This window comes from Conger conger, chromosome 5, assembly GCF_963514075.1.
Source record: "Conger conger chromosome 5, fConCon1.1, whole genome shotgun sequence".
Lineage (NCBI taxonomy): Eukaryota > Metazoa > Chordata > Actinopteri > Anguilliformes > Congridae > Conger > Conger conger.
In genome coordinates, this window is record NC_083764.1 from 42,640,331 (window position 1) to 42,655,699 (window position 15,369).

At 45.6% G+C, this 15,369-nt stretch overlaps 1 protein-coding gene across 1 annotated transcript in view; it reads left to right on the forward strand.

The window, feature by feature from the left end:
* The window catches only part of LOC133128873 (F-BAR domain only protein 1-like), a 53,981-nt gene that overhangs the window by 33,979 nt on the left and 4,633 nt on the right, over window positions 1–15,369 (forward strand). Inside the window, exons 9-21 of the mRNA XM_061242678.1 lie at window positions 182–278; window positions 1,202–1,316; window positions 1,787–1,811; window positions 2,878–2,935; window positions 6,521–6,702; window positions 7,441–7,465; window positions 8,127–8,189; window positions 9,206–9,257; window positions 9,499–9,578; window positions 11,267–12,274; window positions 12,944–13,053; window positions 14,321–14,453; window positions 14,768–14,882. Of these exons, the coding sequence (XP_061098662.1) occupies window positions 182–278; window positions 1,202–1,316; window positions 1,787–1,811; window positions 2,878–2,935; window positions 6,521–6,702; window positions 7,441–7,465; window positions 8,127–8,189; window positions 9,206–9,257; window positions 9,499–9,578; window positions 11,267–12,274; window positions 12,944–13,053; window positions 14,321–14,453; window positions 14,768–14,882 (2,063 nt within the window). The remainder of the gene's footprint in view (window positions 1–181; window positions 279–1,201; window positions 1,317–1,786; window positions 1,812–2,877; window positions 2,936–6,520; window positions 6,703–7,440; window positions 7,466–8,126; window positions 8,190–9,205; window positions 9,258–9,498; window positions 9,579–11,266; window positions 12,275–12,943; window positions 13,054–14,320; window positions 14,454–14,767; window positions 14,883–15,369) is intronic.

The following is a 15,369-nucleotide window of genomic DNA, read 5'->3' on the forward strand; positions in this document are numbered from 1 at the left end:
AGCGAGCGTTTTAGAGAGCGTGGGAAGACCGTTATTCCCCACTGCGAGACTACATCTTAGTCACCACTCCCACCTAAGCAATAGGTATTAAAGATTCAAATGATTCAAATGAGAACATTTTCTTGTGAGCAATGTGAAAACCAGACCCTTGTTTGTGCGGTTCGCTGGTCCGTCTCCCCAGGTGCATGAGGAGTTCAAGCAGAACGTGGAGAATATCGGGATTGAGAACCTCATTAAGAAGTTTGCTGAGCAGAAGGGCACGGGCACGGAGCGGCCAGGTACTATTTACAACACTGACTGCACTGAACCGACACAACACCAGCATAAAACAACAATACCAGGTACCCCACACTGACCATAGAGTCACCAGATACCCTACACTGACCATAGACGAGCGAGGTACCCCTCACTGACCATCGAGATCGAGTGACCAGGTACGCCACACTGACCATCGAGTGACCAGGTACCCCACACTGACCATAGAGTGACCAGATACCCCACACTGACCATAGACGAGCGAGGTACCCCTCACTGACCATCGAGTGACCAGGTACCCCACACTGACCATCGAGTGACCAGGTACCCTACACTGACCATAGAGTGACCAGTTACCCCACACTGACCATAGAGTGACCAGATACCCCACACTGACCATAGAGTCACCAGATACCCTACACTGACCATAGACGAGCGAGGTACCCCTCACTGACCATCGAGTGACCAGGTACCCCACACTGACCATAGAGTGACCAGATACCCCACACTGACCATAGACGAGCGAGGTACCCCTCACTGACCATCGAGTGACCAGGTACCCCACACTGACCATAGAGTGACCAGATACCCCACACTGACCATAGACGAGCGAGGTACCCCACACTGACCATCGAGTGACCAGGTACCCCACACTGACCATAGAGTGACCAGATACCCCACACTGACCATAGACGAGCGAGGTACCCCTCACTGACCATCGAGTGACCAGGTACCCCACACTGACCATCGAGTGACCAGGTACCCCACACTGACCATCGAGTGACCAGGTACCCCACACTGACCATAGAGCGAGCATGTACTATTTACAACACTGACTGCACTGAACAAACACAACACCATCATAAAACAACAATACCAGGTAAGCCACACTGACCATAGAATACTAGGTACTACTGTATTCATATTTACATAATTTGTGCTGTAGCTCCAGTGGGCTTTGAGGAGTTCAGCTCCAGCCAGGTACCAGAGGGCAAGAAGAGCCGCAGCAAAGCCTTCCGCATCCCAGGCCTGGGGAAGAGGGACAAGGAGCCTGACTCCACGTGAGAGCACAGACACACACACACACAGACACACCACATACACACACACATACACACACACACACCCGCATACACACACGTACGCATAGACACATGCCCCCACCCACATACATACACACACACACACACACACACACACACACACGGACACACCACACACACATACGTATATACATACATACAAACATACATACACACACGTACGCATAGTCACATATACCCACCCACACATATACACTCACACCCAGGTGCACACACACACAGCCATGTGCACACACACACACATGCACCCACGCACTCACACCTATGAATGCACACACCCACACAGACACACACACCAAAGCACACATGCGCCCTCTGTTCACGTACTGCATATGCCATCATAGTGACACACACGATGACGCACCCGCACACAAGATCCACTATTCATCCACTCCTTCACACATCGTCCTTTCTCTTTTGTTTGTCAGGGACACAGCTGTCAGCGAGGCTCCAGTGAGTATGATTATCCCTCTCTCTATCTCTTTCTCTCTTTCCCTCTCTCTCTCTTTCTCTTTCTCTATCTCTGTCTCTGTCTCTCTGTTTCTCTCTCTCTCTCTGTGTCTCTCTCTCACTCACACACACAGACACTCTCTCTCTATCTTTCTCTCTCTCTCACACACAACACACACACACCCTTATTGGGAACATACCTTATAAAGCTGGGCATGAGGTTGTGTTTACATCACATGCAAAGAGGAGCACGGTGGGAGAGAAGGGATAATGGAGATCAGAAGAGAGTCCTGCGCCGTCTCATCTGCCTGTAGCGTTAGACCTGCTGGAAGAAGACAAACACACAGGTGCCGCCTGCAGTGTCAGGGAAACTGCCTATTTATAGACCTCACTGAACCCAGAGGTTTACTTCAGGACGGTGAACGGTGAATCACTCTGCAGCTAAGAATGTTTTAACAGAGCTCTGTGACATATAGCGGGTGGTGGGTTTGGGATGCAGAGGGAATAAGAGATCCTTCATGACCGTTACCACTCCGCTAAACTTGCTTCTAAAATTCGTTCAGATTCAAACAAATGAAAGTGCGTATGACTCACGAACAATAACTCCTTTGTCTTCCAAGGTCATGGTATTTCAGAGGTTTCTCCTTACATTAATATATTTTACTGACAGAAAACACCAGATCTGGTACATACTTAGCTATGCTAATGTACCAATTGGTCTGACTCCCAGGCTAGAGACAGGATTTACCTGGGTTTGAGACAGCAGTGGGTTTACTCTGGCACTAGCTTGTGCTGCGCAATAGGCATTCACAGGCTACTAGAGTTCATCAGTGAGAGAAATCCATCCCCCTGTTTAGCGTTAACTCTCCTGTAGTACTGTGTGCTCTGTGAAAGCAGAGTGTACAATAGCGTCTGGGTCACTGTGTCAGACAAGTGGAGATGGGTATTTCAAATTGTGGAGAAATGTACCAAAACATAAAAGAAAAATGTCTGTAAAGTGCTCTGAGATATTGTACCGTTGTGAAAATCTCTATACTGATATAATGGAACTTCGTTTTTCTGCCAGCAGAATTCCCCGCAAGTGGACGACGAGGGCTTCGTGATCCGAGCGGACGGTGGTCAGAATGATATCCTTTCCTGAGACTCTACTGTAAACTGCTGAACCTTCAGTAGCGTTGTGAGAAATATGCAGAGTGACCTCTCAGACTTGCACTGGGAGTGCAGGACAGCGGAGGACGGTTTCAGAAGGATTCCTCTAGCCTCCATTACTAATGCCGCCTCAGTCACATGCTGTTCTCGAGAGATGTTCCAGATGAGCCGTGTCTCATTCGGTGGAATGGCATCTTGTGGTTCGCATCGTGGTTGTCTCTGTGGAACGGCCAGGTCATGAATGTGGCCCTTTCTGTATGTTCAAACACTGCTTTGTTTGAGCAGATGGTTAGATTAAGTAAGAGCCTGTCACATTCCCAGTGATTACAAACCAATATGAGGTCATGCTCTCCGCATTATCTCTTTCACAGTACACATGCATGTATGCTAAAATAAATATGCATATACTGTATACATGAGCATAGACATGAACACACTCTTATACATTTTATACAAATACGTAAGGAAAACAGGAAAGTCTGCCAGAAATGATACTTATTTAAAGGAACGGCAGTTGTCAGAAATACATGAAAGATATTCTGGATTCAGCAGAGTCAGACTGAACCCAAGACTTGTGCTGTGATTCATTTTTATCCCATTCCTAGCCTTCATTTGGAATGTTCAATACATATCATAGGTGGATGCAGACAAATTTGTGACACCTATCAGTCAGGCCGTCACGTATGGCCATCCTGCTGTGACTAAATTAGCATGTATGTTGACTCCTGATCTCTCACTCCCGGTCGCTATTCTACCATTGGGGTGACATGGCTCAGGCAGTAAGAGCAGTCGTCTGGCAGTCGGAGGGTTGCCGGTTCGATCCCCCGCCCGGGCTGTGTCGAAGTGTCCCTGAGCAAGACACCTAACCCCCAAATGCTCCTGACGAGCTAGTCGGCACCTTGCATGGCAGTCAGTCGCCGTCGGTGTGTGAGTGTGTGTATGAATGGGTGAATGAGAAGGAACAGAGCAGGAGGAGTTGAGACTGCGGTGGACCTATTGGAAGTACCATGTGAACAAGAAATGGTTCAATTCGATGCAATTACACTGGTTCATGGAAGAATAGCCATTGCTAATGGTGAATTGATTGGTCTAATTGCATTTTGGCTGGAATCAATATCAAACCCAAATCAAACATTATTTGACTGCGTTAGGTTTTCTGCTGCACTGTGTGTTGCTGCTTCTTTGCAGTGTTGCATTGTCTGTTGTGCTCAAGGAACAAACCGCGATTTAAACTGATCAATTTGCTGAACCGGTTTCCAGTTACTTTCTTCAATTAAAACTCAAACGATTTATTAGTTGAATAATAGTAGATACGAGCAGAAACGATTGTAGATTTATTCTGCGATGGCAATATTCGTATGTCATAACCTTGTGCTGTAATTTATTTTATTATATTGTGAGATACAGCATTCATACAGGGTGTATTGAGTGCATTCTGATCTGCAGTGATTATGGAAATGAAATGTAATTTTCCTAAATCTATTCGCTCACCTTCATTGTGCCTTGCCCTCAAATCTGATACGACGTACAGTTAGAGAGGTTTTCTTCAACAAGTTAATCATCTGTACTGATTAAATATATTTAATAAAATCTATTTTGTGTCAAATAATCAATTAAATCTATTCAGGAAATGAATTAACCAAATTGAAGTCTTCTGTTACATCGTCAATAGAGAAAGCTACAATGTGAGATTGTTTGATTAACATGGATGGAGGTTATGGAGGATAATTAATTGCTAATAAGTAATCACAAAGAACTCTTTCTCTTATTGTCTTGCATAATAGCATTTGCCATGTTCACTTCACATTACAGAATACAAATTATAGGACAGAATCCAATTTAGTTAAATTGATTTCATCATTCCAAGTAATGAACTTTTACTTAAAGAAGAAAACCAATTGTTAATGTAGCATATATTATACTAGCTTTGAGTAAAGTAGACCATAAAAGATTGCGAACAAACTAAAGTTCGTTGAATTCTTTTTCTTTTTTTTCCCTGTGAGCAGCAGTTAGCTTGATCTGCACAAATCAGGGGCCTGTTCCACAAAGCTATCTGAGTAAAGTCAGGAACAGCTCTTTTTACTTTAGTTTATGTTCCGGGTTTTACTCAGTGAAATGATCCAGTTAACCCAGTAATCCTGCTTTGTCGAACAGGTCACTGATGTATAAACAACAATTTATACAAGCAAAGTGCATACATGCAAACATGGAAACAGCATAGCAGTGTTACGGCAGGGCGGACAGAGGAACCAGAAGCAGACACAGGGGTGTGGAAAATGGCAAGTTTACTCACAGGTGATGGGGCAGACAGAGCAGACAGAGCGTAGTCACAAAACAAGCCAAGGTCAAAATCCAAACAGGCAGAGGTACAGAAATCCACAAAACACAAAGAATAGTCCAGGGAAGCAGGCAGGGGTCAAAACAGGAAAACCAGATAAACAAGGGCAAGGGCAAGGACTCGGGAACAAGGGCAGGGGCAAGGAAACAAGGAGGCTAGAACTTGGGGAAGGAATCAAGGGCTCGGGAACAGAAACAGGACAAGACAAACTAGCAGCGTGCAACTGAAAAGGACAGGTATAAATACACAGGGGAATGAGACAAACTAGGCGGGGCATGGGAGTGAGGGCGGTCTAACAAATAAACATCAGGTGAGACACATGAAAGGGTAATGGGACTATAACAAGGGGGAAACAAAAACGCGGACTGGAATCACAAAGACACACATGTAATACAAACGGCTCCGGACTAGGGAGTAGACAATTTGCAGAGAATCAGGAGATGCAGAGATACAGAGAGACAGGTGCAAATACTTCCCTGAAAACTAAGCAAGTAATCAGTGATAGAATAGGGAGGTGGAGTTACAGAACAGAATTGAAACTGGAGATGCATTAGTAAGTTAGTTAAGTGCTTTAAATTACAAATACCCAAAACTAGTGAATGTTAGTTTGACAAACATATTAGTGTGTTAGTATAATTAGTACTGTACAAATTCTATGTTAGTTGGGATTAGTTTATTAGTGCTATGTACAAACATGAAATGGAGAGAAAGCAGGAAGTAAGTAATGTAAGATTGGAAGGAAGACTGAACCCCGGAACTACCGTAAACACCCGAATAGTGGGGCATGCAGACAAGGGAGTGACTGGACTAGAAAACATTCAGACTCAGACATCACAGGGGAAGACGAGTGCAAAGACAAACAAATATAAACAGAACCAGACATGAAATATGAAAAATAATAAATTACAAGAATAAATAATACTAAACAATGATACACTAAACACACAGAACACAGGAACATAACAAGCAGATTAAAGGAAACAGTTCATTGTCGCTTCCCTGCAGTCTTGTGGTTAAAACACCAGTGCCCTCACACACCTGATTTAATGACTGAACCAATCAAACTACCAAAAATGCCCTTTTTTAGTTAAATCAGGTGTGTGAGGTCTTGGTTACAACAAAAACCTTCCAGCAAATGGGTCTCGAGGACCGGAGTTGAGAAACACCGGCCTAGAACTGTTCTCAGCCCTGCACTATGACGCTCTGCTCCTTGACCCTGCCGCAAGCTGCTCCCAGGAGAAAGACTGCAGCTTCTTCTCCAGCGACTCCGACTTCGACGACGACGAACCCAAGAAGTTCAACATCCAGATCCGTCCGGTGGGCAACGGCGGGAGGGGCCACCCAGCGGCCGAGGAGCGGGAGCTGAGGGCCACCGTGGGGGCCCTGACGCTGCCCCCCAACAGAGCGGTACTGCAGGAGCATGAGTGGGGTGGGGGAGGGCGGGGGATCGAGGACGAGGTCAGAGTGATGGTCTGACAAACTAAACCAGTGGTCCTCACTCCTGGTCCTGGAGAGCTGCAGGGTGTGCTGGTTTTTGTTTTTTTGCAACCAATTCAAACCCAAGAAGTGAACTGTGTAATTAACGGCTTTCATTGATCAATTAAGTGCTGAGGAACAACAAAAGCCGGCACAGCCCGTGGCTCTCCAGGACCAGGACTGAGGACCACTGTGCTAAACCAAAGTACTTTCGCAAGATGATGAAGAACCATTCACTCAACTCAAAGAAAACTCCTACAGACTCATCATTGTTCCATTGCAATATTTTCATTTTTGTTCTGTTAGTGGATCAGCACAATGTGACCTTCCTCAGGAAACCTCAAGTGATATAAATTCAATACAATAGCCCATTTTACAAATCTTTGAACAGAATTCACATTTTGTGTGAGTGTTTCCTTTTTTTCTTTTGTGCTAAATTACATTTAAAAACACAGACAGAATGTTCTTCTTGTTTTGAAGTGCTCATACCTTTCCCTTTCGGTGTTCACACTCACCAAAGTACTCATCACTCTATGTTATGAGCACTTAAGTCTAACCAGGAAAGAAGTTAAATAATGAGCTGAATGTGTAAATGTTTTGTCAGGTGTGTTTTTATTTTGTGTAGCTAGAGGATGCAAAGGCATTATCTTATTTTTTTCTTTTTTCCAGGTCTCTATCAAGAGGCATCTCTCCCGTAAGTTCTGTGTGTTTTCAGTCCAGACCCTTAGGTTACCTTTGGTAAACATGAATTGAGCCTTGTCTGACTCACTCTCAGTCCAGACGTCACCCTCACAGATCTCAGATCAGTTTCCAGGGAGTGTGCAGTGTTCTGTTTGAGTGATGGTATCCAGAGAGTGTCCAGTGTTCACTTTGTGTCACTGTGGAGCACTGTATGGGTGATGGTACAGTAACTAAACTGTCTTACTGTGTGTGCCTTGATATGCTGGTAGTACTGTAGTTTGTATGTGTGAGGGTCTGGTTAGGGTTATGATATACGGTTAGGGAGAAGGCAAGGAGTGGATGGAGGGTGGCTATTCTGAAGAGATATACTGATGTCTCCTATGTGATGTCTTAACTGTCTTTTTTAGTGCATCTTTTGTGTTCAATTTCTATTTTTCCCCCATTCATTACCCCTGGCCCTCACCCTCTCTTTCTCCATAGGGATGGAGGGGGGGTAGAACGTGAACACAGGCAGTTGTTTTCAATTTTTTTTGTGTTCAAATGTGGGTGCTTTACACGTATAATTACACAACTGCATTGTGCTGTTTTGCTCCCTGTGCTGGGAGGTTGGTGGTAGGTCGATTTTAAACAAAAATATCCCTTTCACTAATTTCCCATCATCCCCTCTGTCACAGGGAACTCCAGCTGCATGGTTGGAGCACGCTCAGAAGGGGAGGGGGACAGCGCCCCCCGCAGGGGTGGGTCACATTATCTCCTACTTCCTGTGTGGTGTGAACTGTGAACACTATCCGTTTTTCAGGGTCTGTGTGAAATGTTAAATGCTTAACAAATGCTACTGTATGGTTTATTGTACCATATTTAGCCGATGCGTTTTTTTATGCACAGTCTGTGGGCGGAGTATAATCATACAGATACAACACAATGACTCAGTAAACCACTGACTTAATAACAGCTCTTAGGATATGCGGTGTTCCGGGGCAGCTGTAATAGCGCTGCTTCATGCTAAAGGGCTCTACCCAATTAGACAGAGCTGGGTCAAAAGTTCAATACTTTTCTGTGCTCGATTGATTTTGCTGGTTGCAGTTAAGCCAACCAAGATGACCAGAATGTGGGGTTTGCACTTTCTGAGAGTATTTCATAGGTTCCAATACACCAGACCCGCTCAGTGAAGCATAGAAACGTATTAGATGAATTAGAATATTAGATATTACAACAGTAAACCAAAGAAATGGTTCAATGAAATTATTGTGAGGGCCAGTCCTTTCATGCATCAACCTTCTTGTACAGTAAGAGAAAGCTACCAGGTAAGGTAGGGCCAACCAGACACTTTCACTCGATTCAATTTTATTTTGTTCCTCTAGGGGACTTTATATGAAGTTCCTACTGAAATGTAAAATGATGCATGCGTCTTACGGCATGTAGTGGTTTATTTTTGTCTTTTTTTGGAGATAGTGTTCACGTTTTTCAATTATTTGGATTGTAGCGGGGAAATAGTATCATCACTGTTCTCATTTGCATGGCACTGCTTATAAATCTTGATAGTTGAGCAATGTACAGGATAAGACAGAAGACAGGTTTGATGAGGGTTCTGACTATTACAGTACTTTATGCACTTGAAATAATAAAATAAAGAATAAGCTGCAAACTTATTATTTGCAATACTGTGTATTGTGTTAATTACTTATTTACCCCTAAATGTACAGAAGATCTTCAGAACTGAGTGACAGTTGACACGTTTTTGATTTTCCTCCAGACAGTGAAAAGGAAGGAATGCGGAGATCAACCTCCAGCCCTGATCATGGCAGGTAAGTAAACACTTTCCCTTCTTGAAAGAAGATATATTATAGAGTATATTATTATAGACTAAACATATGGTCTTCCAGAAGAGTAACAGTCATTATCAGTTAGTTTTTTTGTACTCAGTCACATCCATTAAGAAACTGTCTTCTACAGAAAGAAGACAGCTCAATGATAAGAATATACAGTCAGCCATCTTGCTTTTTGCTTCCTTCCTCTTTCTACCTGTTTCTCCCTCCCTCTGTTCAGGCTGAATTGCAGTGTTTCTGGCTCAGAACAGCTCTTCGGACCTCCACTAGATTCTGCCTTCAAGTCCAGTAGCTTTGCGGGTAAAATTTGGTTTCAAGTAGTTTTCCAATTACAGGGAAGTTTGATGTAATAAAAAACATAAATTTAGCTGAGATAAGATCATGTAGATTTATGAAACTCGTTTTTTAATAAAGGATGTAATATTGCCTGTCAGTGGTACCTATTATTCTTTATCGCCTGTGGTAGGATATAAAGAATAATAGAGAACCTACCTGTGGTAGGATCCAGATTCTGTGGTAAACTTCCCTGCTGAAGTTAGGTTTTGAAACAGCTGGTAGCTGGTTGACCAGTTCGGATCAGCTTCGAGAAGGACATGGTTTAGCTGGTTGACCAGTTCGGATCTGCTCCCAGCTGGACTTGGTTTAGCTGGTTGACCAGTTCAGACCAGGTTTCAGCTTGACATGGTTTGACCAGCTCATACCCAGCTAGACCAGCTTCATGACCAGCTTGCCCATGCTGGTTGACCAGCTCATACCCGGCTAGACCAGCTTTATGACCAGCTTGCCCATGCTGGTTGACCAGCTCATACCCAGCTAGACCAGCTTATGACCAGCTTGACCAGCTCAATTTTCAAGCTGGTCAAACTGACATAGCTGGATTTTACAGCAGGGTTCTCTGTGAAGAAACCTGCTCAGTATTGATTGGCAATGATTCTGTTATGGTACCGGAATCATCGTAGTTCAGCAGTTATTATTTAATGAATTATATAATTTCAGTCCTCATTATATGCAATTGAACACAGCTTCACACGGTGGTGCGGATGGCTTTTGACCCATATTCATGTATTTATCCAGCACTATTTGGATGCGTCAGTGATACATTGTTTAACAGTAACACTATTTGATTTGTTAGCTGGTCATTTTTGTCAGCTATTCAGTGTTTATAATATACAGTATATGTGGGCGGAATTCAATTATGACATTTTGCAGCTTTTCAAATCATCCTGTTCTTTACCTGAACCAGGATTCAATCACAGCCGTCTCAAGACAGTGACACCCTGGAGCTATGTGATGAGTCACTGCACTGTAGGTTGTGTTGAAAAATAGTCATAACACCCACCTACGTATCTGTTACAGTGACTTACTGTAAGTCTTAAGGAAGCAGATGATGAATCTTGCTTTTTGTTTGCTGTTTTATTGCAATTTCAATATTTATTTTGTGTAGTTGTGAATGATGTGATTAATACTTTGACAGCGCAATTTATCAAAAAATAATTGCATTGCAGAAACGTACCATATTTCAACCATATGCAATCCAAAGTACAGGGCAAATTCACAGAGATCATAAAGGTTAATGTCTTTTTAATGTATTTGTTATCGACGATGACAATAAGAATATCACTACCGGCTCGTAATTAAAGTAAAATTGGAAACAATGGTCGCAAAATTCAGCCAAAGTGGATGGGAATGACATTGTGACCCAAAGGCATTTTCATATATAATGTCATAGCCAAACATATAGCTTGGATTATGCATACATTTTATAGATTGCAAGCCATTATTAGGTTGGTTTCAGGGATAAAGATGGACTAAATTCAGTTGTGTGTGGAGAATTTTAATCTGTATCTGCGAATCTGGCCCATAGTTTCCCCTTTGAAGTGGATCATGGAAGTTGGTGAAGTCGTTTTAGGTGGTAATATGTTGAAGGAATATGAGGTTTTGATGGGGAACATGGAGTAACAGAGGGGATGTATATTTCTCCCTCTCAGATGCTGCTTTTTCCTCGGAGTCGTCCTCTCCTGAGAACGTGGAGGACTCAGGGCTGGACTCCCCTTCCCATCAGCCTCTGGGTCCCTCTCCGGAGCCGGCAGGCTGGGCGGCGTGGCCGTCGACCGCGCAGGGCAGAGAGCCGGCTGGCCTAAGCCGGGCGCCCGACCCCTTCCTGACCGCATTCCGAGACCCGTCTCCGGGCCGGACCCCTCCCGCTCAGGACGACCCCTCAGGGGTGTGGCCTGGGGCCCCCCGCTCCCCCCGGCCGGCCCCCGAGCTGGACCCGGCCTTCTTCACCTTCCCCGCTTTCGGCCGAGGCCTGGCCCCGCCCGAGCCCGACGCCCCAGTGTGGAGCTGCAAGCACATCCCCCCGGAGGACCCCTTCCTGGTCGCTTTCGAGAGGACCGCCCCTACCGAACCCACCGCCGTCTCCCCGGAGCCCTGGGCCCCCGCCCGGCCCCGCCTCTCCCGGGACGGCCGGGGCCTCAAAGACCCGCACAAAGCGGGGCCGGAGGCCCACCCTTTCGCCTCCCACGCCGAAAAAAAGGCCCCGTCCGCTTCATCGTCCTCGTCGCAGAAAGAGAGAGACAGGGGTAGCGCCGCCATTTTGGAGTCTCCCGAAGACCCCTTCTCCATCACCATCATCGGCAGCCCCTCCCACCAGTCCTCCCTGGCCGCGGCCGCTGCGGCCCAGAGCTCCGCTAGCAGCAGGCTAGCCCCCGCCCCCGGCTCCACCCCTGGCCCTAACTCCGGCTCCGCCTCCAGGCCTCGGAAGGAGCTGGTGCGCTGGAACTCCATGCACAACCCCTTCAGCGACACCACCGGGGCACCGGCGGGGACAGGAAGCGGCCGGAAGGAGGCCAGGAAGCAGCGTGCTTCGGAGGGAGGCCTGCGCAGGAACGGCCTGCCTCTCACACGGCATTCTGGGCCGCAGGAGGACCTGTGCTTCTCCACGGAAAATGACCAGAACTGCTTAAGCCTGAGCACTCAGCCTTCCCGGAGCGGAGGTACCCAGGCCTCACACACACACAGACATAGGCACACACACACACACACACACACACACACACACTACCACTACAGGGAACTGTAATATCATGCCAGGTTCTATTGCTCACAATGTTCACAATCCAGAATTTGAATTCGATTATATCAGCCTTCTGTTCTAGTGGTCTCGTGGCACTTATAACACTTAGTGTTGGGGGTACCCTGGTATGCTGGCTAATTCCCACTTAATTTTCCTCCAGTTTAATCAACTTCATAATCCCATGGCTTCTACCTGTGTGGTGGCCGTTCTGGTGCCCAGCGGTTTCCATTAATGACTCAGTTGAGTGGAGTTGTTAGCTCCCCCCCTTCAGTTTGAAGTGGTTTGAGATCACAAGGATTTAAATCATGAATGTAATTTCCTCACAGTTTCCACCTCGCTTGACTGTTACATCGTTGAGTCAATTAAACCTATTCAATCCTCGTCCTACCAATGAGGTGGTGGGGTCTCGCGTACTGCTGAATAAACTCCTTATAATTTGATGGCAAAACTGCTGAACCAACCATTTATCGAATATGAAATGCAATCCCAAATTCATATACTTTATTTTTGAATATAGATATTAATATCTGTTTTTCTATTGGTGCTCAGTGTATTGTATGTTTTTTACACATTCTCTCCTCTCCTGCAGACACACCTCCTCCCTCTCGACGGGACAGTGCAGAACTGCTGTTGGCAGCTCCCCCTCGCCCGTCCCGATCCAGGAGGGTCACTGCAGGCCGGCAGAGTGGCTCTGAGCGGGTAGTTAATTTTACACTTTTTTCATTTCCTATACATTCAAACAGTTCTGTGGACCAGGGTCCTGTTCTGCAAAGCAGGATTGCAGAGTTAGCCGGATGACTGCAGTAAAGTATAGGTTTATATCAATCCATGTTTATCAATCCATGTTCCAGATTGTGGTGGGTTCCGAGTTTACTGGGTGAAGTTAACCTTGCTAACTCAGTAATCCTGCTTTGTGGAACAGGCCCCAGCGTGCTGGCATTAAAATCTGGGAAGAAGAAGAATAATGAACACATTTTATGTTTTAAAATCATTGTTTATGTGATATTGCAGCTATATTACATCTCTGACTGCCCAAGATTTCAGATCTCCTGTGTATCCTATAGTCTGCTCAAAGACCTGGTGATGTCACACATTTGATTTACGTTCAGCAGGCTGGCACCACAATAAGAGCAAGTGCAAAGCTGAAGACATTCATCAAGTCCTTTGAGAACTGCAGTTTTCACACAGCGATTGTCAAAGTTGTCCATTTGAAGCGTGTTCTCTTTGCTCCAGAGAGTTTCACTTGTTCCTCTTAATAGAGAGCAATTTTGTAAAAGCGGACATCTTTCCTTCATGTCTACAGCTGGTTTTAAAAGTCTTTACAAGGTGTGAGACAGTGGCAAGTCATCAATGATAGACACCCCTTCACTTAGAGGTTCACTTTTTGCCCCGATTATTCATAAAGCATCTCAGAAAAGCATTGCTGACCATGCATTGTATGGCCCTGTCTTTGGCCTCTAGGACATGGACACAGATAGTTTATCCAGGCTCCATGTCCTAATCTTATCCATTAGGAAGAGCTAAAAGGCAAAAGTGATACTACACCAGGGGCCTGTTCCACAAAGCAGGATTACTGAGTTAGCCAGATACCCAGACCCCTCCCAACATGGACTGAAGTAAAAAGAGCTGTTCTGGGTTTTAGCAGTTATCCAGCTAACTCAGTAATCTTGTTCTGTGGAACAGGTCCCAGTACTTCACTAATATGGGCCAGGATTGGTTTTGAGTGCATTCCCTGGTTTAAATTCCAGCTATGACCGGCTTGAAATGACCAGCTACCAGCTCTTTCAAAGTGTAGCTTCAGCTGGTCAAACCATGTTGAGTATAGAGCTGGTCTGAACTTGTCAACCAACCTAGCTTCAGCTGTTTTTTCCCCCAGCAGGGTTCACTAGCTGCAGTAAGTAAGGTTGTCTGAAATTCTGAAATTACAATGCAGACTTTGGGGTGTGACCTTGCCTTCCTGTCTCAGTCCAGGTCCCTGTGCTCGTCCCCCCGGACTGGCCCCAGCCCCCCGCTCACCGTCTCCTCCTCGTCTTCCTCCAGCCCGAGCGAGTGGGGGGGGCAGCCCACAGTCACCCCCCGAGCAGCCAGCCCCGCCAGAGGTGGGTGCCCATCCAAACGTACGAAATTCAAATCCAAACACGCTCCACTGGCACAACCTGCACATCAGTGTAGCGTTGTTTACAAGAAATGTAAATTAACCGTCAACCATATCTTTTGTAGTGCCTAGTGTGCCTAGTGTCCAGATTCAAAAATATGGAAAACAAATATATTTTTGCACCTGTGTGCTTATACCAGATGTCAAGAATGCTCAACCCCTCCTGAGATTTTGAAAGAAATACATATAATTTAAATATGAGATTCCTCCAATGAGTCACCCAACTCCCTCCCTCACCGTTTCTGTCTCTCCTTGCAGCGGGGTTATCGCGGGGGCCCAGCCCGATCTCCCTCAGCGCCCAGGAGTCGTGGCCAGTGGCGGCGGCCATCACAGAGTACATCAGCGCGTACTTCAAAGGCGGGGAGCACAACCGGTCAGTACCCATGGCCACAGGCCTGAGAGAACGGAAGTGCTGGAGCTCTCCGTCATGAGATGATGTCTGATGTAGCCTCATCTCTCCCGCTCTCTTCTCTGTCTCTCTGGTCTCACTCCCTTCCTCTTCTTGACACCTCTCCGTCTGTCTGTTCAGTTCAATTCAATTTTATTTATATACTCTGCTCAAAAGCTCCATACTCAACATGGTGTGACCTGCTCGAGCTATGTTTTGAAACAGCAGGCAGCTGGTAAATTCAGACCGGTCATAGCGGGATTTTACACCAGGGTAGCACTTTTTACAGAAGACTCTTACAAAGACGCTTTATAGAGTAACAGAATGGCAAAAGGGAAAAGGGAAAAACGCCATACCACAACCTCAAAATAGCAAATAAATGAGGCAAAAAAATCTCACCAGTTGGGAGAAAAACCCTCAAACAGTGGTGAGAAGGAAATTCCCCAATGTGAAGAAATTCTTCATTTGAATA